At 43.6% G+C, this 26,001-nt stretch overlaps 1 protein-coding gene across 2 annotated transcripts in view; it reads right to left on the bottom strand.

The window, feature by feature from the left end:
- The window catches only part of PEPD (peptidase D), a 245,917-nt gene that overhangs the window by 146,816 nt on the left and 73,100 nt on the right, over window positions 1-26,001 (bottom strand). The window contains exons 8-9 of one of the 2 annotated variants that reach the window (XM_040410509.1): window positions 18,382-18,457; window positions 17,009-17,055 (exon numbers count right to left, since the gene is read on the bottom strand). The exons of the other annotated variant lie outside the window; for it this stretch is intronic. Coding sequence (XP_040266443.1) covers window positions 17,009-17,055; window positions 18,382-18,457 — 123 coding nt within the window. The remainder of the gene's footprint in view (window positions 1-17,008; window positions 17,056-18,381; window positions 18,458-26,001) is intronic. 2 annotated transcript variants of the gene reach the window in all.

The raw sequence follows: 26,001 nt of genomic DNA on the forward strand, positions 1-26,001 counted from the left end.
GAGATTTTTTTTTTTCGCCGTCTGCAGATTAAAATTAATTTGCATGTCTGCACAAATATAAATGCAATTTCAGTGAGGAACGCAGACAGGAACAGTGCTGGATTCAAGTGGATTAAAAAATCTAATATTTTTATTAAATAACGTAAAAAAAAAAAATTATAATAATTATTGCTGGATATTTTTTAAATTTTTTATGATTATATTTACCGCTGAGAAACTGGTGAGCGAGAATGGGCTTCCAAACATGAAAATGACGGGAACCACTGCAGTGTCACTCGGCTTTCCACATCCTGAGGAACGTATAAACGACAGCGTGCATTCCCACTGAGAGCAATGGGATGCCGAATTCATTGTGTGAACATGTCCCAAGACTTTTGTGACAGTTTTGCAAGTCTGAACCAAGAAGAACAGGATGAACTATAATATAGTACCCGGATATTGGAAAGTGCACCGGCTCATGGGAAGACCCAGAGACATTACTTCTTTATACAATGTATGTCATGAACAGAGCCCCCTTCATATGCATCTGTCAGCAGATCTGTCCCTATGACACCGGCTGACCTGTTACATGTGCGCTTGGCAGCTGAAGGCATCTGTGTTGCTCCCATGTTCATATGTGCCCGCATTGCTGAGAAAAATGATGTTTTACTAACTGCAAATGAGCAACGGGGGCGTTGCCGTTACACCTAGAGGCTCTGCTCTCTCTGCAACTGCCGAGCCCTCTGCACTCTGGCAGGGCTAAGCGTGAATAAGTTTTCACCGCCTGTTCTTTGTGTTCAAAGTGCAGAAGACACTGCATTTGCAGAGAGAGCTGAGCCTCTAGGTGTAACGGTAACGCCCCCGTTGCTCCTAAAGGCTCATTTGCATATATTAAAACATCCTTTTTCTCAGCAATGTGGGCACATATGAACATGGGACTAACACAGATGTCTTCAGCTGCCAAGTGCACATGTAACAGGTCAGCCAGTGTCATAGGGACAGATCTGCGGACAGATGGACTTTAAATAAAATGCAACAGAGCGAAATAATTCTTGGAACAGCTTTTTTATAACCGTGTTGTGCTGTCCTTCTGTTATTCCATCTAAAAATGTATGGCTAAATTGACAACTGGGTGTGAACATTTGGGGGGGTCTGTCCCTACACTGTCCAATGGCCGCCCCTTTAACAGTAACTTTCATAGTGGCCGCCCCTTTAACGGTGACTGCCCCTTTAATAGTGACTTTCACAGTGACCTTCCCCTTAACAGTGACTTTCACAATGGCCACCCCTTTAACAGTGACGGCACTAACAGAACCAGGCTATGTAGAGGACACACCCCTTTGACAAGAGGAATGGCAACATCTAGTTGTGAAATTAAGAGTAAAAGATGCTCCAGAATGGTTACTTTATGAGGAAATTTAATATTTACTAAAACTAAACTTATGAGAAAAAGCGGAGAGGTCTTTCTTAAATAAAATATTAAAAAAAGGTACCGGTAATTAAAAAAAAAAAACGGCTGTCACGCTAGGAGTAAAAATCATCAAATGCTCTTTAAAAAATAAAAATATATATATATATAAATCTAAGTGAGCTGAGACAAAACGGACGGCAATTTACAGCTGAACACACATAAGTTGTTTGCTAATTCTGCAAGACAAACGACCGGCCACTTTTATCTTGTGCGTCTTCAGCTCTGATCCGTCCCCGAGCGACTGACAGGTACCAGTTACATCAATAAAACATGCCAATTCTGATCTTCCTCATGAGATGCCGAGGCCTGTGATGGATTTCCACTCAGCAGACAGGGTGACGGGAACAGATGTTATTGATGGTCATTAGAGACTAGCAGGCGGACGCTTACGTTCCGACTGGATTGAGTGGCTATGGAAAGGAGGCAGGATCTTAAAATGTCATAAATAACTTAATTTCTTAAGATGTAAGTGGAGCAGTCTGCCGTCTAAATCATTTTGTTCTCATTATTTCACGCCGTGCTTTTAATATCTTGCGCCGGGCGCCGCTAATGCGTTTCTCAAGGTCAGTGGCTGAGAAGTGACCGTAGGACGAGGATCTGAAGGAGAAGACAAGTCCCAAAAGAGATTAAAGATCTGAGCAGGACATTAATGGAACAGATAAACAATTGGATCACATGTGAAGCTTCATGTACTCGACCTGACGGAACCATTAGCGGCTGCTGGGGAAATTTGTTTAAAGTCTGGGTGATGGATGGTTCTCGAAAGGAAACCGGACACAAATTAGTTGTTGGGATCGTTTGGAAATGTTGTACAATAATGGAAATTAAAAGCCTCGTCTCCCTGGGTCTTCAAGCAGAGAAAAAAATTAAATTAGAGGAGGGGATGAACATTAGGTTGATGAAGGCATAAAAATATCTCAACAGAAAATGGTACATGAAGGGGCTGTGCCACAAAAAGTATTGGATAGGTCAGATCGCAGGGACATCCAACTGCTGGAGCCCCCAGTGATCCTCAGAGACCCCAAGTCCCCTCTCTGAATGCAGTAGTGTGTAAGTCCGCGCACGGCTCCAATCACTTTTATGAGACTGACGTAGACGTGTGCACTACTGCGCCATTCAGAGAGGGGATTTGGGCCCCCCCCTCGTTCTTGAGATTCTTGTGGGGTTGGTCGGACCCATAAATCAACCAGTAAAGCAGAGGAAGTAGAGTAACATTTTGAAACCAGTGGTCTGTATTAATAAAGAGAAATGAATATGCATAGGAGCTGCATACTGAAAACTGCACGATAATTTTCAAAACTGTGTGAAAAATTGCTTCATTTTTTATTTTACACTAGCTGATGACCCGGCGCTGCTCGGATATTTATTTATTGCAATTTTATATTAAATAACAGTGACTTTTACAATTGCCGCCCCTTTAACGGTGACCGCCCCTTTAACGGTGACCGCCCCTTTATCAGAAACTTTCACAGTGACTTTCACAGTGGCTGCCCCTTTAACAGTGACTTTCACAAAGGCCGCCCCTTTAAAAGGTGACCGCCCCTTTAATGGTGGCTTTCACAATGGCCGCCCCTTTAACGGTGACTTTCACAATGGCCGCCCCTTTAACGGTGACCGCCCGTTTAACAGTAACTTTCATAGTGGCCGCCCCTTTAACGGTGACTGCCCCTTTAATAGTGACTTTTACGGTGGCTGCCCTTTTAACAGTGACTTTCACAGTGACCTTCCCCTTAACAGTGACTTTCACAATGGCCACCCCTTTAACAGCGACTTTCACAGTGACCGCCCCTTTAACAGCGACTTTCACAGTGACCGCCCCTTTAATGGTGACTTTCACAGTGGCCATCCCTTTAACAGTGACCGCCCTTTTTATGGTGACTTTCACAGTGGCCGCCCCTTTAATGGTGACCGCCTAACAGGGACTTTCACGGTGGCTGCCCTTTTAACAGTGACTTCCATAGTGGCCGCCCCTTTAACAATGACCGCCTAACAGTGACTTTCATGGTGGCCGTCCCTTTAACAGTGACCGCCCGTTTAACAGTGACTTTTATAGCGGCCGCCCCTTTAACGGTGACTGCCCCTTTAACAGTGACTTTCACAGTGGCCGCCCCTTTAACAGTGACTTTCACAGTGGCCTCCCCTTTAACGGTGACCGGTTAACAGGGACTTTCACGGTGGCTGCCCTTTTAACAGACTTTCATAGTGGCCGCCCCTTTAACCCCTTAAGGACCTAGGACGTACCGGTACGCCCTATTTCCCGAGTCCTTAAGGACCTAGGACGTACCGGTACGCCCTATTTCCCGAGTCCTTAAGGACCGAGGACGTACCGGTACGTCCTGACTTAAAATCGGAACTCCGGCGCCGCAGGGGTTAATCGGAACGGGATTTCGGCTGAAATCATTCAGCCGGCATCCCGTAACAATGCAGGGGGGGGTCATTTGACCCCCCCGTATCGGCGATCGCAGAAAACCGCAGGTCAATTCAGACCTGCGGTTTGCTGCGCTTTTTGCAGTTTCTGATCGCCGCGGTCCCTGACCGCGGGGATCAGAAACTTTAGAGTGGCTAAAATCATTATTTTTCACCCCCCCCTGCACCCCTGCACGATTTTATGCCGGAGGGTGGTGCGGGGGGGGTGTCGCAGGCGGTGGGGGCGTTGCGGGAGGCGGGCGGTGCGGCAGGCGGGATCGCGATCCCCCGCCCGCCTCCCCATGAACGATCGTTGGCTTCTAGTGGGTATACCAGGGTGCCAGCACATTGCTGGCACCCTGGTATAAACGGCTGACATCTGTGAAGATGTCAGCCGTTTAACCCTTTCCATACCGCGGTCCGTACGGACCGCTGTATGGAAAAAGTTAACTGTCATCGGTCAGGGAGCTCCCTCCCTCTCCATCGGGGGGCTGCTGTGGCTTTGCAGCCCCCCGATGGAGAGGGAGAGAGCCCCCAGAGAGCCCCCCTCAGCCCCGTCCTTACCCTTCCCCGTCTGCGAAGTTCTGAGCAGACGGGGAGGGTTCCCATGGCAACAGGACGCCTGCTCAGGCGTCCTGCTGTCCATGGTGCTGAACAGATCTGTGCTAAAAGCACAGATCTGTTCAGTGTAAGTAAAATACAGTACAGAACAATATATATTGTTCTGTACTGTATTATACAGACACCAGACCCACTGGATCTTCAAGAACCAAGTGGGTCTGGGTCACAAAAATGTAAAAAAAAGTGAAAAAAGTTAAGATAAAAAAAAAAACATTTATCACTGAATAAAAATTAAAAAAATAAAATAAACTACACATATTAGGTATCGCCGCGTCCGTAACGACCTGATCTATAAAATGGTCATGTTACTTTCCCCGCACGGTGAACGCCATAAAAATAAAAAAATAAAAACTATGAGAAAATTGAAATTTTGCCCACCTTACTTCCCAAAAAAAGTAATAAAAGTGATCAAAAAAGTCGCATGTACGCCAAAATAGTACCAATCAAACCGTCATCTCATCCCGCAAAAAATGAGACCCTACTCAAGATAATCGCCCAAAAGCTGAAAAAACTATGGCTCTTAGACTATGGAGACACTAAAACATGATTTTTTTTTTCTTCAAAAATGAACTCATTCTGTAAAACTTACATAAATAAAAAAAAAGTATACATATTAGGTATCGCCGCGTCCGTATCGACCGGCTCTATAAAAATATCACATGACCTAACCCCTCAGATGACCACCGTAAAAAAATAAAAATAAAAACAGTGTAAAAAAAGCCATTTTTTGCCATCTTACGTCACAAAAAGTGTAATAGCAAGCGATCAAAAAATCATATGCACCCCAAAATAGTGCCAATCAAACCGTCATCTCATCCCGCAAAAAATGAGACCCTACTCAAGATAATCGCCCAAAAACTGAAAAAACTATGGCTCTTAGAATATGGAGACACTAAAACATTTTTTTGGTTTTAAAAATGAAGTTATTGTATAAAACTTACATAAATAAAAAAAAATGTATACATATTAGGTATCGCCGCGTCCGCGACAACCTGCTCTATAAAAATACCACATAATCTAACCTGTCAGATGAATGTTGTAAATAACAAAAAAAAAAAAACGTGCCAAAAAAGCTATTTCTTGTTACCTTGCTGCACAAAAAGTGTAATATAGAGCAACCAAAAATCATATGTACCCTAAACTAGTACCAACAAAACTGCCACCCTATCCCGTAGTTTCTAAAATGGGGTCACTTTTTTGGAGTTTCTACTCTAGGGGTGCATCAGGGGGGCTTCAAATGGGACATGGTGTCAAAAAAAACAGTCCAGCAAAACCTGCCTTCCAAAAACCGTATGGAATTCCTTTCCTTCTGCGCCCTGCCGTGTGCCCGTACAGCGGTTTACGACCACATATGGGGTGTTTCTGTAAACTACAGAATTAGGGCCATAAATATTGAGTTTTGTTTGGCTGTTAACCCTTGCTTTGTAACTGGAAAAAAAATATTAAAATGGAAAATCTGCCAAAAATGTGAAATTTTGAAATTGTGTCTCTATTTTCCATTAAATCTTGTGCAACACCTAAAGGGTTAACAAAGTTTGTAAAATCAGTTTTGAATAGCTTGAGGGGTGTAGTTTCTTAGATGGGGTCACTTTTATGGAGTTTCTACTCTAGGGGTGCATCAGGGGGGCTTCAAATGGGACATGGTGTCAAAACACCAGTCCAGCAAAATCTGGCTTCCAAAAACCAAACCGCGCACCTTTCACTCTACGCCCTACTGTGTGCCCGTACAGTAGTTTACGGCCACATATGGGGTGTTTCTGTAAACGGCAGAGTCAGGGCAATAAAGATACAGTCTTGTTTGGCTGTTAACCCTTGCTTTGTTAGTGGAAAAAATGGGTTAAAATTGAAAATTAGGCAAAAAAATGAAATTCTCAAATTTCATCCCCATTTGCCAATAACTCTTGTGCAACACCTAAAGGGTTAACGACGTATGTAAAATCAGTTTTGAATACCTTGAGGGGTGTAGTTTCTTAGATGGGGTCACTTTTAGGGAGTTTCTCCTTTTGGGGTGCATCAGGGGGCTTCAAATGGGACATGGTGTCAAAAAACCAGTCCATAAAAATCAGCCTTCCAAAAACCATATGGTGCACCTTTCACTCTACGCCCCGCTGTGTGGCCGTACAGTAGTTTACGGCCACATATGGGGTGTTTCTGTAAACGGCAGAGTCAGGGCAATAAAGATACAATCTTGTTTGGCTGTTAACCCTTGCTTTGTTAGTGGAAAAAATGGGTTAAAATTGAAAATTAGGCAAAAAAATGAAATTCTCAAATTTCATCCCCATTTGCCAATAACTCTTGTGCAACACCTAAAGGGTTAACGACGTATGTAAAATCAGTTTTGAATACCTTGAGGGGTGTAGTTTCTTAGATGGGGTCACTTTTAGGGAGTTTCTCCTCTTGGGGTGCATCAGGGGGCTTCAAATGGGACATGGTGTCAAAAAACCAGTCCATAAAAATCAGCCTTCCAAAAACCATATGGTGCACCTTTCACTCTACGCCCCGCTGTGTGGCCGTACAGTAGTTTACGGCCACATATTGGGTGTTTCTGTAAACGGCAGAGTCAGGGCAATAAAGATACAGTCTTGTTTGGCTGTTAACCCTTGGTTTGTTAGTGGAAAAAATGGGTTAAAATAAAAAATTTGACAAAAATATGAAATTCTCAAATTTCCTCCCCATTTGCCAATAACTCTTGTGCAACACCTAAAGGGTTAACAATGTATGCAAAATCAGTTTTGAATACCTTGAGGGGTGTAGTTTCTTAGATGGGGTCATTTTTGGGTGGTTTCTATTATGTAAGCCTCGCAAAGTGACTTCAGACCTGAACTGGTCGCTAAAAATTGAGTTTTTGTAAATTTCTGAAAAATTTCAAGATTTGCTTCTAAACTTCTAAGCCTTATAACATCCCCAAAAAATAAAATATCATTCCCAAAACAATTCAAGCATGAAGTAGACATATGGGGAATGTAAAGTCATCACAATTTTTGGGGGTATTACTATGTATTACAGAGGTAGAGAAACTGAAAATTTGAAATTTGCTAATTTTTCAAAATTTACGGTAAAAATTGTATTTTTTTATGCAAAAAAATTAACTTTTTTGACCCAATTTTAGCAGTGTCATGAAGTACAATATGTGACGAAAAAACAATCTCAGAACGGCCTGGGTAAGTCAAAGCGTTTTAAAGTTATGAGCACTTAAAGTGACACTGGTCAGATTTGCAAAAAATGGCCTGGTCCTTAAGGTGAAAATGAGCCTGGTCCTTAAGGTGAAAATGAGCCCGGTCCTTAAGGGGTTAACAGTGACTTTCACAATGGCCGCCCCTTTAACAGTGACTGCCTAACAGCGACTTTCACGGTGGCTGCCCTTTTAACGGTGACCGCCTAACAGGGACTTTCATGGTGTCCGTCCCTTTAACAGTGACTGCCCCTTTAACAGTGAACTCCACAGCGCCTGTCCGTTTAATAGTGGCCCCTGCCCCCCCTGCATGTAGCAGTGTAGTTGTGCCGTCATACGTCATATGACTGAATATTTCAGGACCTGCGAACTGCTAAAACCTGTGATCAATTGTTATGGCAACCTGGAGTAGGACCTGCGAGCTTCTATTGGCTGATAAGAGACATGTGACCGTGTGTATGGCAGTTAGGATTTAAGAGAAAGACTGGCAGGCTTGTATTGGATAATGCAGGTTATTTTTGGGAATATCTCAGGAACGGTACGTCCTAGAGAGCTGAGACCCTGCAAGATTTCTTTCCAGGTAGCAAGGGATGTGTATACCAGGTTTTGTTGAAATGGATGGTTGCGTTGTTGAGTTTTTGTGGAACATACATACATACACACACACTGTACATACATACACACATACATACATACTGTACATACACACACATACACTGTACATACACACATACATACTGTACATACATACACATACATACTGTACATACAGTACATACATACAGTACATACATACACACACTGTACATACATACACACAAATACACACACACACTGTACACACATACAAACTGTATATACATACACACACAAATACACACATACATACTGTACATACATACACACATACATACTGTACATACATACACACATACATACTGTACATACACACACATACACTGTACATACACACATACATACTGTACATACATACACACATACATACTGTACATACATACTGTACATACATACATACACACACTGTACATACATACACACAAATACACACACACACTGTACACACATACACACACACACTGTATATACATACACACACACACATACATACTGTATATACATACACACACAAATACACACATACATACTGTATATATATACACACACACACACACACACATCCATCCTTTTTTTTATATATATAGATGTATTGAGCCATATAACACGTGGTCCATGTAGCCTGTGTTCAGCAGCCCAGAAGTGGAGTACTCCTTTAAACCCCTCTAAGCTTACAGGAGAGAACCTTATTTGTTCCAAGTATCCTCTTTCCTGTAATTTATTAGTCTGCGTGTTACATAAAAACATATAATGTAACTAAAGCTTTCCTTCTCCTTGTGACATTAACAGCCCCGGATAGAAATGAAGGTAAAACATGTTTTTTTTTCAGATGTGACTTTGTGCAGAAACTGTTCTTGGCGGAGAGTAGGAGATTGGAACAAACAGCAGGTGTTACTATATTAAAATAAAAGCGTAGCGCCAATTCCACTGTATTTAAATAAATGTTTTACATCCTCCGCAGAGAGACACGTCAGGCCAAAGTCTCTTTTTTGCATCCTGGAAAGGGCAAGGATAAAATTAGGTTTTGGAGGCAGATCCTGAGATGGAGATGAACGTGCGTCCGACTACATCTGGCAAATTGGGAGCAAACTCCAAATGGTGCAGCCGCTTTCATAGCTCCCCGTTATAAATGTCATCTCGTTCAGGATTTTAGGATAAAAGCATCGGCTTCGGGATAATGTGCATACTAGATGTCATTTTACTATTCATCTGCTGTTACAAATACAAAGCTTACAACTTTCAACTAAACGACATGATCTGGGTCTCTGGCATGAAAAGAAAAAACAACGGTTTTGGCGCACACTCTCGGTTAGATCCGACAGCCTTGACAGTTTTCACAGGGGTTGTCACCCAGCTTTCACCAACCACCCGCAAGTCAATGGCGACTGTTGACTGTCCACTGGTCGCTGTAAAATCGAGAGTCACCTTAACACAATATCAATGTGCAAGACCACGAGAGTTGTGTCAGTGTTGGAATTGACCTCTGACTTCCCCCTATAGGGACATGTCACCTACTGGCAGAAGCACCTGAATAAAGGCTCATTCACACGACCGTATATTTGTGTCCGCATCCGTTCCTCAATTTTGTTGGTTCCATTTACTTCAATCGGGCCATGTGCTGTCTGCATCCATACTTCCGTGGTACTCCATGGTAACAGACTACAAACACGCCTTGTGTAGTCTGATAAGGAGTATGGGAAAAATGGGAGTATGAGTGCAGGATCGGACAAATCAGCGCCTGTCTATAAGTCTGTTAACACTGAGACACATAGGTCTGAACCTACACAGTAAAGCATTTTTAATTAAGTCCATTTGCAAAGTTGCAACGGAGCAATACGAAAATATATATATATATATATTTTTTTTTATGTAGCCTCATTGACTTTCTACTGGTCATCAATTCAATATTTGGCAGCAGCCCAAAACTAATTTCAATATTTTTGAGGGTAATCCGGACCAGAGCATGAAGTGTCCTTACACTGGACTGGAGCATTATCTATATGATGAAACGGGACTGCGGTGCGATTCCCGACCCGGGAGCTTCATATCATCTGGCTTCAAAGCCCCGCAGAACGCGAGCCCAGCTCTAAATCAGGAAACTCTACTTGTTATCTAGTTAAAATTTCCTGGACTCCCGCTGAGAAGCCATTACATTGCCGTTTGATGTCCCGGCCACCGGCAATGTCTTCCAGCGTGTTAACTACCATACCGGTTCCTGCTCATTTCTCTGCTTTACCTGCCTAAATACATTTCCTTTTCACTATTTCACAGGAGCCATCTCTTAAAAAACAGTAAAAAAAATAAAATAAAATTAGGAGGTTAAAATGCAGTTCTCCGCATACAACGGGCATCACAGCTTAGGCTACTTTCACACTCACGTTTTGGCTTTCCGTTTGCGAGATCCGTTCGGGATTCTAAGAAGCGGTCCAAAACGGATCAGTTTTGCCCTAATGCATTCTGAATTGAAAAGGATCAGCTCAGAACGCATCAGTTTGCCTCTGTTCCGTCTCCATGCCGCTCTGGAGGTGGACACCAAAACGCCTGATGAAGTGGAGCCAAACGGATCCGTTCTGGCACACAGTGTAAGTCAATCTGAAAAAATCTGGCACAACAGAAAACGGATCCGTCCCCCATTGACTTTCAGTGGTGTTCAAGACGGATCTGTCATAGCTATAGAAGACATAATACAACCGGATCTGTTCATGACGGACGCATGCGGTTGTGTTATTGTAACGGAAGCGTTTTTGCAGATCCATGACGGATCCGCAAAAAACGCTAGTGTGAAAGTAGCCTAAGATAGCTGTCAGTCCATAGGTGTTCAAATCCAACATGCCTGATCCTCTCTTCTCCGATAACGGTTATCAGAGTTAAGTCAAGAAGCCCTTCATACAGATAAGGGCTTTTATCTTCTGTTTATGGCTGACTTAAAAGGGACTAGCCCCGCAAGCAACATTTATCATCCACCCACAGGAGATACATGTATGATCACTGGAACCACCAACGATCACAAGAACACGAATCTCACGTTTTCCAAGTCCTCCCACTTAAATGGTGATGCTGTTGGGCGTGCACTGGAGATGGCCGAACACATGAGTCGGTCCCATAGACAGTGAATGTGTGACCATTACCAAATTCCAATATGTCACTCGGGGGCCTTTGTTCTCATGATCAGTTGGACACCAGAGACCATACATTTATCACCCTTTATGGGTTTTGCCCTGGGATCAATCCAACAAATTGACTGTACAGTCAGCAAGTGTCAAGTGTGATATCTTCGTGATCCGCCATCTTTTTGGATGTTTTCACTTTATTGTCAACTCATTCTTATAAGTATACTCTTGTTACTCTGATTGGAAACCATCAACAAGTTGCTGTTGATGCATCTGGTATTATAATAAGCCTTTTCTTAGAACTAGTGTATATCACTGGCATTTCATTGTATTCAATCTTAATAGAATATATTTTATCACAATGCATTATATTATACCTTAAAGGTATTCTGTAAGCCGGCACCTGGATCTGAATACGTTTGGAATTGCATGTAATCAAAAATTTTGCATCGTCACCGAGTTATTCAATTAAATCTATCTTGTATAGCGGCACCTGCTGTTTGTTCTTTCTCATTTCTCTGTCCACCTCACTGAGGTGGACGCACATGCTCTGTTCCATCCAGCTGCGGTAGACAGGACGCTCCTCCTGAGAAGGTCCCCAGAGGCGTCAACTGGAAATAAATGTAACAAAGCGATGAATGGGGAGATCTCTGGATTCATGTGAGGTCCAGGGCTGGTTCTAGCTTCGCTAGAGATTGTCATGTACTGTATGATGTCTAATTTCCATGTTTTTACCGTAATTATGAGTTAACCCCTTTAAGTAGATTTTTTACAGACTTACAGTGTTAATCTCGCCTTTCAACTGAAAACCCAAAGCTAAACTGTCCTGCCAAGAAGTATGTGCCTCCTATGTAAACACACTGCTGGCTGGGAACCGTTTTACAATGGAAGATTTAACGGCTGCGCTGGTGCCGAGCAGTTTGCAGAGGAGAACATTATAAATGATGGCTCCTTGCACTCCATTACTGATCAGTAAATAAAGGGCTTGCGTCTCGCAGCCATTGACACGGTCTTTATCAAATTCTCTGAAGAACCAGGCCTGCACCCCACTCCGCCTACACCAGACGAGCCTGATTAAAGTCTAAAAGGGGTTAAACTTTCCCTTTGACATTGTAATATTGAGCATGGGGGGGGGGGGGGGGGAGTCGTACCAGCAGAAGTAATTGCTCCCGTCGGGACCAACACAGGTCGCAGCTACTTGCAATTGACTACAGTAAAGAAATGAATCTGATTTGGTGGTATACCCCGACAGGGTGTCTCGGCTCACGGACTCTGTCTGCTCGTCCCTGCCAAACACTGCAATTACTCAACAGATGTTGTCTGGTCCGGGGGGGGGGGGATTTTATTATCCAAAGATGATTTTTGACGTCAGTAAATATTTTTTCCCCATTTCTTGCGGCTCGCTGGAATACATTTACAGCTTTCTGACCTAAATATTAAACAGTCAGCAAAGAGGCGTTGAGTTGGAAAAGATATTTAGTCCTTTATTCGGCCGCTAACACACCGGTCCGCAAAAAATACGGAACAGCCGGCCCCTAATAGAACAGTCCTATCCTTGTCTGTAATGCGGACAATAATAGGACATGTTCTATATTTTGTTGCGGACATACGGAAACAGAATGCACACAGAGTAACTTGCATTTTTCTTTTTTTATTGCGGACCCATTGAAATGAATGATTCCGCCAACAGTCCGCAAGAAAAACGGAACGGACACGGAAAGAAAAACACGTGTGAGCCCTTAATAGGATTTATAGAAAGGGGTTATCCATTACATTTGAAGGGTAGTTTCACTTAGCAGGTGCCTTTTTTGGCAAGCAACTCTCTAGATTTGTAGTCAAAAAGCCTAACATCTGCTATCGCAGCTCGTTCCCACCACAGCTCGGCTCCAGAGCATGGCGTTCTGCTCACCTGCTTCCCTGCGGGCTGACCTGCAGGCATCTCCGCCCTCCGATGGGCCCAGTCGCTGGAATAGCGCCGCTTCTACCCATAGCCTGCTCCTAATCTAAACATGCACTCCTTCTGTCTCTTAAACGGACAACATGTGCACCCTAAAGTTAGACCCCCCAATAGACCCACAGAACAGATAGGCCCCTTTCACACGGGCAATTATTCCACGCGGATGCCATGCGTGAGTTGAACGCATTGCACCCGCACTGAATCCCAACCCATTCATTTCTATGGGGCTGTGCACATGAGTGGTGATTTTCACGCATCACTTGTGCGTTGCGTGTAAATCGCAGCATGCTCCTCTTTGTGTGTTTTTCACGTAACGCAGGCCCCATAGAAATGAATGGGGTTGCGTGAAAATCGCAAGCATCCGCAAGCAAGTGCAGATGCGGTGCGAATTTCACGCACGGTTGCTAGGAGACGATCGGGATGGGGACCCGATCATTATTATTGCCCCTTATACATGGTTATAAGGGAAAATAATAGCATTCTGAATACAGAATGCATAGTAAAATAGCGCTGGAGGGGTTAAAAAAATAAAAAATAATTAAACTCACCTTAATCCACTTGCTGGCGCAGCCCGGCTTCTCTTCTGTCTCCTTCTTTGCTGATTGCAGGAAAAGGACCTGTGGTGACGTCACTCCGGTCATCACATGGTCCATCACATGATCCATCACCATGGAAAAATATCATGTGACGGACCATGTGATGACCGGAGTGACGTCACCACAGGTCCTATTGCTGCACAGAGATCAGATGAAGACAGAAGAGATGCTGGCTGCGCGATCAAGTGGACTAAGGTGAGTTTAATTATTTTTTATTTTTTATTAACCCCTCCAGCGCTATTGTACTATGCATTCTGTATTCAGAATGCTATTATTTTCCCTTATAACCATGTTATAAGAGAAAATAATACAATCTACAGAACACCGATCCCAAGCCCGAACTTCTGTGAAGAATTTCGGGTTTGGGTAGCAAACATGCGCGATTTTTCTCACGCGAGTGCAAAACGCATTACAATGTTTTGCACTCGCGCAGAAAAATCGCGTATGTTCCAGCAACGCAACCGCACCTTTTCCCGCAACGCCCGTGTGAAAGAGGCAATACAGATGGCGAAGGCGGCCAATCAGTAGGCTACTACTGGAAGAGGAACAGACTACCGGAGTTACTGGCATAGCAGGACACTGCTGGATCCTCATGGACTATAATGGCATCTGACGGTGATTCAGATGGTTACGGCATAAATGGCGAAAAATACTGCTAGATTTACGAGATGAGATCACAGCTACGTCGGTCGTAAAACGAAAGAAGCGGTCATGCTCTTCATCGTTCGTAGACCAAGCAATCTTTCACCGATAGAACAGATAGGCCATGAATCTTACAAAGAGCAGAGCCCCTTTAATAATTTTCTTTCTTGCTTCCTGACATTCAGGATTTTGGCAAAGTTTGGTGACAACCCGTACTGGAGGCCGAGTACCGAGAGTCATACTGGTTGTCAATCAGCCTTCACAGACCCAAGGGATTAAACGTTCAGGTCAGCATGACTAAGTGGCTTTGTGTTCACGGACTGGTGTCATCAGCCGCAAATTGTTCAGAAATTATATCCTGTTCATAAAATCGACGTCTGTAAACACTTGGCCGTGCTGTAAATACGCCGTCTATCACGATCCTGCACTTCAATTACATCAAAGGCAGCCATTTTAATTAGAGGATCATTCAGAAACCCTTGTGAAAGGAGCCGTTGAAGAAGCTCATGCAAAACGGCGAGGCAGAGCGATGCCGCCATGGCCAATTGAGCACGTTTCAGATGGGTTTTTTCCAGATAATTGGTTCAGATATCTGCCGCACAGTTAACCAGCTGAACATGGAGGACGACCATTACAACACAATTTAGACAAGGGGAGGGAAAGGGGGGGGGGGGGGGGGGAATTATTCAAGGTGTAAGTACAAAGATGTCTCGGCCAATTTATAAGATCTATTTATTTTACCTTTTTTGTCACCCAATTTCCTCATAGATCGTAAGCTCTTGTGAGCAGGGCCTTCACTCCTAATGTTAATTTGTACATTGGCCTGTAATCCTGTCATGTCGATTTTGATTTGAACATGAATCCCCTGAATTGCAAAGCTCGGCGGAATATGGTGGCGCTAACGATTGGGAGGAATTAGGTAAATAGGCAAAAATAACATAGTAACAGCTGAACGCATTTCTTACTTTTTCCTCTATAAAAAGCCATTACCTAGACAGACTGTATACGACATGAAGGGCTTGTTCACACTTGCATATGAAAATATGGGTGTAAAATGCATATTTTCTTTTATTATTTTTTACAATATTTTGTGCTGATAAAAAAAAAAAAAAAATAGCAAAATTGGAACATGCATTTTTAAGTTCAACCCCCTGGCTTCTATGGGCTAAGAGCGGTATCAATAGGGATCCGTTTTTGACAACTTAGGCTTCGTTCACATTTGCTTTTGTGTTGATATTTTTCTGTTCCATTCCAAAAAAAAAAAACGCATCCGTCATTTTACGGATACCAATGGGGCCTGACAAACCTGAGCCAGTCAGTTTTTCATATGAAATATTGCACAAATGGCAATTGGAAAATTTGTTATACCAGTTGTGTGCGTTTGATAAATGACCGCCAATGACTACTATTTACTCTGGATTATTTTATTATTTTAAGAATAATAAAATATTAAGGGCAATTCTATCCTCAGCATCAGGGATATTGAGATTCAGGGACCTGGAATGCTCTAATCATTTAAAGGGGTAATCCAAGTTCTATAATGCCCCTCCTCTAGATTATACTTGCCTCGCTCTCCGGCATCCGTGTCGCACCTGATCCCCGCACGGCCGCAGCTGCATCTCCAATAGCAGGCCGCCGCAGGAACAAGCCTAACGTCACCCGCGATGCTAAGGAGGATCGTTCCCGTTGCGGCCTGCTATTGGCTGCCCCCCTGATGCCGGAGGTTTCATCCGCACAACGGAGAGATGCAGCGGTGGCCATGCCGGTAAGAGAAGTGACGCGGGTGCCGGGAAGAGAGTTAAAGGACGACCTCTGTGTTGGACCCAGGCATATGGGGGGTCATTATAGATCTTGGATAACCCCTTTAGGGGAAAATCCAGCCAAAGTGATCATACAGATGTGTGACAAAATGAGACTGGCCATATCTTTGACGTCCACCACAATGAAAGAACTCAAACCCCTTAGGTACGGCTCAGAGACTTCCGTTAACTGAATCAGACCATATTCTGATATATCATGATCGGTTGGCCTCTATGTACCATGAAGTGCCTATGGACAGGAGTGGCGCTGTTTCTGGAAAGAATGCAGACCGTGATATCCATGAAAGTGCACAGAACTGCTATTTTTCATATATAATATATATATATATATATCAGCAGAAAAATGACTAGGTTATATTTGACAACGTAAGAGTATAGGTGACCTTTATAAATGTTATACCTGATACTCTGACCTTTAGGACCTCACACTTGGCACCATCCGTAGCTGCCCTCAGACAATAGACATGCGGCACTGCACAGAGAATAAACCCCGCTGCAGTGTAGATGGGGTACAGAGGTGTGCGTGGGGCCTCAGGGTCCTTCTGGTGTCAGCTACAGATAACAGGAGTTTACGGCATTTTCCGGGTGAGTGACGTACCTTTCCAGCTCGTACTCCTGCATTCCAACTCTTGCAGCTTTCATGACCTGTGGGCCAACCATGGAACAAGTGAAGTTGATGTCTAATACTTAGGACCAAGCCACAGATTTTTAGCAAGAAAAAAGATCATTAAGATTTAAAGATAAAATAGAAGAAGCAACAACGCTTTTGCAAACTGTAGTTCTTTAGATTGCTTTTTTTTGTGTGTGTTCTAACACAAATGATGTGTGCAGCTCTATTCATATTTGCATCAAAGCCTTCATTAGGATGAATTGACGTAGCAAACCCACTGCGAATTACAGCACAATGCATGGAAAAAAACCCATAAAATGATGATTTCATTGCGGGTTTTTAGCTGCAAAATCAACAGAGAACAGATAAGTCCAACAAAGTAATGGACACTCTGATCGAACCCAACAAGACCCCCGTTATACGTTAATGGGGTCCATAAGATGCAGCTGATGTCTGGGGTGTGATGGATCTGCCACAGTGCTGCGGCTTCAATTACAGATGGAAGATACAACACAGATGTGAACAAAGCCTAAAAGCCCCCAGACACATTATACTAATGTCGGCCAAACCCACTGGTTGGACCAGTCAACAGTCTAATGAATAAATGGAGCGCCCAACTCTCCTCCAACAGGTCAGGACAGTGCCCGATGGGGAGAGAGGTATCTGGCAGCAGCGCACTCCTCCCTCTCCATCGACAACATCTACAGACCGAGTTGGGGCCGCTGAAGGTGTATGGGAACCTTTAGCTCTGTTCCATCTTGTGTTTTTGCAAGAACAGTATTTTTTGACGGCAAGAAGAGCTCCTGCCAAATATATACTTAAATCCTGACTGATGCCATGATAAAACACAAAAGAACACAAAAAAATCTTACTCTAAGTTATGTTCTAGCAATACGAGTGCAGGTGGCTTCCTTAGAAGCCCTGGCTGCTCCTCAGATAGGTGCACATTCACAGGGCTTGCTTCAGGCAATACATTCTTAGCACTGCACATAGGTTAGACTGCAGCAATAAAGTAGAAGTACTGAATCGAGAAGTGGATGAGATTGTGTGAGCGGGCAGCAGGCGCTCTGCGCAGATACTTGACATCTGTTACACTTGCTTAGTTTCTACCTGAATGCGGCAGACAACGAGTCAGGATATCTAATGATCTCAGCCGCTGCTATACATAGAAATGAGCTATACTGGGACAATCCTATTACCGACACATAAAAGCAACAATGGAATCAATAGCCACATTTCCCCACAGCCAATACAATTAACTGCGAAGAGGCAGACTACAAAGAGAAGACATGGCCAGACATGAAACATGGGTCAAGAACAAGACAAGAATGAGCGGCCGTGTGATAAGGAGTCTTACTTACTTCTTTATGAGCCTCGCTGGAGACGCGGTTGGTGTAACGCAGCACCTCCAGCTCCATGTCTGTCTTGAACACACGACTGCAAAAGAGGAAATAAAACATACAAAAGTTAATAAGACAGCAAAGCAACACTTTTTACATTTTTTTACACTGTAATAGTCTTGTCAGACAGAACCCTTTAAGAAGTTTCTTGAGGCTATACGGCGACCTTAGGCATGCAACACCAATATGACTAATAGTTCCCCCCCCTCCGGCTGGTGCTGCCTCGGTGTGGCAGGGGACTACGCTTTGGTGCTGTATTGATCTCCTGGTTCTTGACTTTTTGGCCTCCTTACACATGCGCACAAACGCATTGATTAAGCGCCCGCTCATGATGACATCTGACGCCTAGCGCCACACGTCACTCCCATAAAAACCCAGGCAGTTGAATGGCGTCTACACGACATCCTGCACACAAAATGTTAGTATGACTAAGGTTTGTACCCACCGGCCAGCCACCAATGCGTTTATTGCAAGTACCTTTGTCTCGCTACCAACATACTACATCTTGCACCAGGCGTCCCTTGCAATTTTTTTACTGACCTGTATACTGTATGAACTTTGGACCACCTTGGTTCCCCTTAGGCTACTTTCACACTTGCAGCAGAGTGATCCAGCAAGCAGTTCCGCCGCCAGAACGGATCCTGATCAGTCTTAAAAATGCCTCATCAGTCAGAAAAATGCATTGAAATGCTGGATCCATCTTTCTGGTGTCATCCGGCAAAACGGATACGGCATTTCTTTTTTTCACCTTTTTTTCGCATGCACAGACCGGAAGGACGGATATGGCATTCCGGTATTTTGAATGCCAAAGTCAAAATGACTGAACTGAAGACGTCCTGATGCATCCTGAACGGATTACTCTCCATTCAGAATGCATGGGGATAGGCCTGATCAGTTATTTTCCGGTATTGAGCCCTTTTGACGGAACTCAGTGCCGGAAAAGAAAAACGATAGTGTGAAAGAACCCTTATCCAAACAGGCTACTTACCATACATGCTCCATCTTAATGTACACTGCTTTATTATACTGTATATATACATACATTGTCTATGTCACTAGCATCCATTTATACGACCTATGCCTTTACTGCCTATTCACCAGGTCATACTGTTTACTAATTTAGACAATTGCTTTAAATGCCTTAATGGCGTCTATATTAAAGCTCTCTCCACATAAGCGGTCCTTTGTATGTACCTGTGATACCCAATTTTGCACCCACAGGGATCTCTATCGTCATCGCCCCCATTACCTAGCTCTAAGATGGCCTCAAGCTGAACTCCCTGGGAAATTCTATTAAGGCTACATGCACACGAATGTCGTTTGTTTCCGTTCCGTGTTTTTTTGCGGATAGGATGTGGACCTATTCATTTCAATGGTTCCGCAAAAAGTGCGGACAGCACACGGTGTTGTCCACATCAGTATGTCCGTTCCGTAGCACCGCAAAAAAAATAGAACATGTCCTATTCTTGTCCGTTTTAGGCATTGTTACAATGGATCCGCAAAAAAAAAACGGATGGCATCCATTTTTTTGGTTTTTTGTGGATCCGCAATTTGCCGTGTGCATGTAGCTTAACTCGCATCCTATTATACTGCCATCTTTACGTCAATCATGTACCGGTATCTCTCTGTGAGTTCCTCTGCAATGTAACAATCATGCTCTTTTTGTAATCATGTCATCATTTCCGCTACGAAATCATGTTACGCCTTTTAATTACATTATATTATCATTCATTATCTTTCCCGAATGTATCCTAAAAAAAAATTCTTTGATGTTCTTGACTTTTGTCTATGCACACACCAGGCCGTGAACAAGGTCTAGGTTAGACCGAAACGTTGGCCAGTGGCTAAAAATTTATTTTTCCGGATGAATTAGAAAAAAATTAAAATAAAATAAGAAGTTTATGCAACAGAACTATAGAGTGCCGCGGTTTTTTGAATAATTGGGAATCCAGTTTACCACTGAGCAGCGCTTTCATCCTTTCAATCCGTACTACACACAATCTGACATGACCGCGACACAAAAAAGTGTCACAAAAAACCTAAACCTGATGGATTTTTCATCGCAAGGCACTTTTCCATCATAGAGCTCAGGATAAGTCACTTGCGGCAAGCCACCATCTTTTTTTTTTTTTTTGCGTCTAATGAGTCTTGCAAATCCTAAATTACATTGGAGTCCCAGCCGAATCGCACCCTAAAGTATTCATGCAACTATGACAGTGAGACAAAAACGACCCGCACTCGGGCTGTAGAATTTATTTTAATCAACTTTCAGAAAAGGCAAACGCATCATTTTTCAACATAATCTCTTCTTTTCAAGGCTCATAAAGCTGGAACTACACTGTGACAGTGCATCGCAACTAGTGAAAGCGAATGGGGTCACATTGCAGCTCGCAAAAAAAAAAATCCAAACCATGCTGGGTATCACGCGACTGTTGTGTCGGAGAAACTTGCGCGTTCATTCCTCATTCGCTGCGATGCAAGCAGAACTACACTGCAATCTTTCGCTGTGCCACGGCCAAAGTCACCATGTCACATAAGCCTCAGACTAGGTCAACTAGTAATACAGCCTTTTCAACTTCTCTAGGCATTCAGGAGCCTGGTAAAGCCGAGTTCGAGCTCTTGGCGGAGCTGTGCGTTACTCGGTGAGGACCCCTGACCTTGCACGCTAGGAGTCCTGTATAGCAGCGCTCTGCAGTCTTCCTGCCATTAGCCCCCGAGTCATTGTGCAATCTCTTCCTGCACCAGCAATCTCTTTCACATTTGATGACAGCGCTAGGATGAGATTCCCAGCTCCTCTTATGCACTTCAGACTCAATTATTATCTGCATTTACAGCTATCTGGCCTTCTATTTCATGTCTGAGCCAAGGCGGCCACCCCGCAGATCACAATTGTTTTGTGCCTGAGATACTGCGGTTGGCGCCCTGATCTTCGCAGCGATACATCCAGTCTACAGCGACAGGACTTCTATCAATAACGGAGGCCTTTTATATTGGCAGAGAGGAGGCCATGTCTCTCGATTCTATCTCAACCTGAGAATAGTTCTTCTTTAACCTCCCTGGCGGTATGATTGTCAGGAATTTTGTACCAAAAGTGGTACAATTTTTTGCATAAATATTTTATGGGCACAAATGACAGTAAAATGGCAGGCAAGGGGCACTGTACAGTCATCAAATGTCAGATCTGAGGTTATACAGTGTAATCATCTCAGATTACAATGTATAACCTCTTTTATGTGTGTTTGTCACTTTTAATGTTTATATTTATTTGAATTTCCCGCCCAGTTCCGCTCCCATGCGCAGCTGCTGTTCGCAGGGAACGGAACCAGGAAGTCAAATGCCGGCCGGTATTCTGCCAGATCTCTATACCTTGCGAAAAGTCTATACCGGAAGCGACGCGGCCGCACAGGAATCAGCTGGAGGATGGTGCGCGCGGTGCTGCGCAAGCGCACATCCACTGGCTTAGGAAAGAATCGTTGCAGCGCCGCAATAGAAGTACTTTGTGCACCGCACGTGCGCACTTAGGGGTATAGAGATTTTGCAGCGCAAAATTTTGCATCAGATCTCCCTACCCCTGAGTGCGCACGCGCGCACAAATCATCAGATCAAATCAGGATGAACTGCAACTGATTATTTGTGCGCGCGTGCGCACTCAGGGGTAGGGAGATCTGATGCAACATTGTGCACTACAAAATCTCTATACCCCTAAGTGCGCACGCGCGGTGCACGAAGTACTTCATCTCGGGGCTGCAACGATTCCTTCCTAAGCCAGTGAATGTGCGCTTGCGCAGCACCGCGCACACCCTCCTCCAGCTGATTCCTGTGCGGCCGCGTCACTTCCGGTATAGACATTTTTTCGCAAGCTATAGAGATCTGGCAGAACACAAGCGGAGGACATCGCCGGCAGAAGGTGAAGGGACTTTGCAATGTTACCCCGAGCGTGACTCTGGGTTACCGCTCCTGGCAGCGAAAATTAACACCGAGTCACGCTCGGGAATACCGTCAGGGAGGTTAAGACCAGGCCTATTTTCATTTTTACATCTCTGATTTTTCCTCCTCATGTTCAAAAAGCCATAACTTTTTTATTTTTCGGTTCACAAAGCTATATGAGGGCTTATTTTTTGCGGGACAAGATGCATATTTTTAATTGATGCCACCATTTAATTTCCATGTCTTGTATTAGAAAAAAGGAAAACAATTATTTGTGTGGCAAAATTGAAAAAATAAAAAACGGAATGTTTTGGGGTTTTTGACATCACAGCGTTCACTATGCACTAAAAATGACCTGACGTTCTTATTCTGCGGCTCAATATGAATGCGGCGATTCCAAACTTGAACAGTTTTTTTTTGTTTTACTATTTGAAAAAAAAAATGTAAACCGTTAGAAAAAGCTACATTTTCTTTGCATCGCTATATTCTGACAGCCATAACTTTTTTATATTGCGGTCTACAGAGCTTTATAAGGGCTTGTTTTTTGCGTAACGAACTGTAGTTTTCATTGATGCCATTTTTGTAGTATATACAACGTGTTGATCATCGTTATCCAATTTTTTGGGGGGACGAAATGACAAAAAAAAAGGGGCAAATCGCGTGTTTTTCATTTTTCACCGCACAATAATTTTTTTAAATATTTTAATAGTTACAATTACAATTTTTTTATTGTTTATATATTTTTATATGTAAAATTGGGAATTGGGGGTGATTAAAACATTTAATATATTGTTTTTTTTTTACTTTTTTTTTTTTACAACAATTAGCCCCCATAGGGGCCTCGTACATGGGATCTTTAGATCCGCTCTCCTATTCACCATAATAGAGATCTCCATTCTGCGCTATGCCTCGTGCATAGCTCAGTATGGAGAAAGCCATGGCAGGTCTGGATCGCTTCAGCAGCGTCCAGGCTGCCATGGCAACCGATCGGAGCACCGCTGCCATGGCTCCGATCAGAAGGAAGATGGAGCCGCATCACTTCACAGGTGCCGCGATCAGCCTTGAGGGGTTAAATGGCAGGGGCGGCGCGATCGCTGCTTACTGTCAGTGGGGCCGGATGCTGGCAGTAGCATACAGCCGGCAGATCGCGCGTATGGAGCGGGCTCACTGCAGAGGCCTGCTCCATACATCCCCTGGCACGCAATGACGTACCTGTACGTCAAAATGCGTGAAGGGTTTAAAGGGCTGACAAGAGACTTCTTACATACAATACTCGAGCATTAACCACTAACAGGCGTCTCCTGTCCTTTTTGGATAAATAAGAATTAAATTTTCATCTTACTATTACACTCATTCCTTAAAAAAAAAATTTCCTAAATGTACGTAAATTTAATAATTCTAAATTCTAATTCCTAGATCTTCACTTTGTGGAATCAAATGACACATTTCCTGCTGAGTCCAGCCACCACTAGGGGGAGCTTATGAGCCAACTGCATACTGCTCACACTGAACTCCATACTAAATCTATATAAGGCCCCCTTACTGGTGTCTGCAGCCAGAATTTACTGTCACTGAATGGAGCTAATCATGGATCAGAACCAGCACATAATCAGAGAACTGGAGGATATTACACGGAATGTGGCTTGCATGATTTTGTACTTTGAATATATTTTAGTTCACGATATAAAGCGGTTTTCAGGACATGTAAACCCGGCTTAACTATACAGAGCATACCTGTGAGGGCTCATGCACATGAATGTTTTTTTTTGTCTGTGTCCATTCCATTTTTATTGCGGCCCATATGCGGAACCATTAATTTCAATGGGGCTGCAAAAAACCCCCCACAAGAAACGAAAATGACTCTGTGTGCGTTCTGTATGTCCGCAAGTCCATTCTACAAAAAGATAAAACGTCTTAGGCCTCTTTCACACGAGCGTGTTCGGATTAGGTCCGGATGCGTCCCGGTGCGTTGCGACAAACCCGCGCGAGTAGGTACGCAATTGCAGTCAGTTTTGACTGCGATTGCGTTCCGTTGTTCAGTTTTTATCACGCGGGTGCAATGTGTTTTGCACAAGCGTGTTAAAAAACCCAACTGTGGTACCCAGACCCGAACTTCTTCACAGACGTTCAGGTTTGGGTTCAAGGTTGTGTAGATTGTATTATTTTCCCTTATAACATGGTTATAAGGGAAAATAATAGCATTCTGAATACAGAATGCATAGTACAATAGCACTGGAGGGGTTAAAAAAAAAGAATTTTTTTTTTAACTCACCTTAATCCACTTGTTCACGCAGCCGGCTTCTCTTCTGTCTTCATCTGTGAGCAATAGGACCTTTGATGACGTCACTACACTCATCACATGATCTATCACCATAGTGATGGATCATGTGATGGACCATGTGATGAGCGCAGTGACGTCATCAAAGGTCCTATTGCTCACAGATGAAGACAGAAGAGAAGCCGGCTGCGCGAACAAGTGGATTAAGGTGAGTTAAAATATATATATATTTTTTTTTTAACCCCTCCAGCCCTATTGTACTATGCATTCTGTATTCAGAATGCTATTATTTTCTCTTATAACCATGTTATAAGGGAAAATAATAATGATCGGGTCGCCATCCCGATAGTCTCCTAGCAACCGTGCGTGAAAATCGCACCGCATCCGCACTTGCTTGCGATTTTCACGCAACTCCATTCATTTCTATGGGGCCTGCGTTACGTGAAAAACGCACAAAGAGGAGCATGCTGCGATTTTCACGCAACGCACAAGTGATAGCGTGAAAATCACAGCTCGTGTGCACAGCCCCATAGAAATTAATGGGTCCGGATTCAGTGCGGATGCAATGCGTTCACCTCACGCATTGCACCCGCGAGGAAATCTCGCCCATGTGAAAGGGGCCTAGGACAGGCATGGACCCCCCCCCCCCCCCAAAAAAAGCGTGAAAAATACAGACGTCATCAGTTTATTTAGCTGATCTGTGTTTTGGGGACTGCAACATAAATACGGTCGTGTGCATGAGCCCTAAGAGAAAGTTTTTAATATACTGACTGTTCCGAATTTGCAGGGAAAGGCCTCGCCAGTCACATGAAGCTCTTACTGGCCATAGAAATAACGGCTTATGATACACAATAAACACCGAAGGCTCTGATGTAACCAGGCTTTGGGAACCAGAAACTACTGCCAGCTTAACGACTCTAAAGGGACTAGAAACTTATTTTATGTCCTGAAAACAGAGATTTTCCCTCAATCCTCATTCAACGGTGTAATCTTCTTAATGCAGCAAGCAAAGACTTAGGGGAATTTATGCTATAAGTATGGAGCCAGGACCTGAACGTCACATGAAGACCCCCAGGGATGCTTCTATGGCCACACCAAGCACATACTGTACGTCTATGGATCAAACCCCCCAGAACGAGCCAAAGACTTCTAACACGATATAATAAAAGTTACCAGAAGTGCTAATCCTCCCACACAACCTTCACATCCTCGACATGTGTGAATGACACGACACATAGCAGGAGAAATTTCACAGACTTAATTAAAACGAAGATGAAGAATCTCACAGCTCATAATGACCGGCACAGGTTCGGAGGAACCGCACAATACAACCCTCAGTACGTGAAGACAATCGCCTGCTCTGGACCTCGCTTCAC

This window comes from Bufo bufo, chromosome 10 (genome assembly GCF_905171765.1).
Source record: "Bufo bufo chromosome 10, aBufBuf1.1, whole genome shotgun sequence".
Classification (NCBI taxonomy): domain Eukaryota; kingdom Metazoa; phylum Chordata; class Amphibia; order Anura; family Bufonidae; genus Bufo; species Bufo bufo.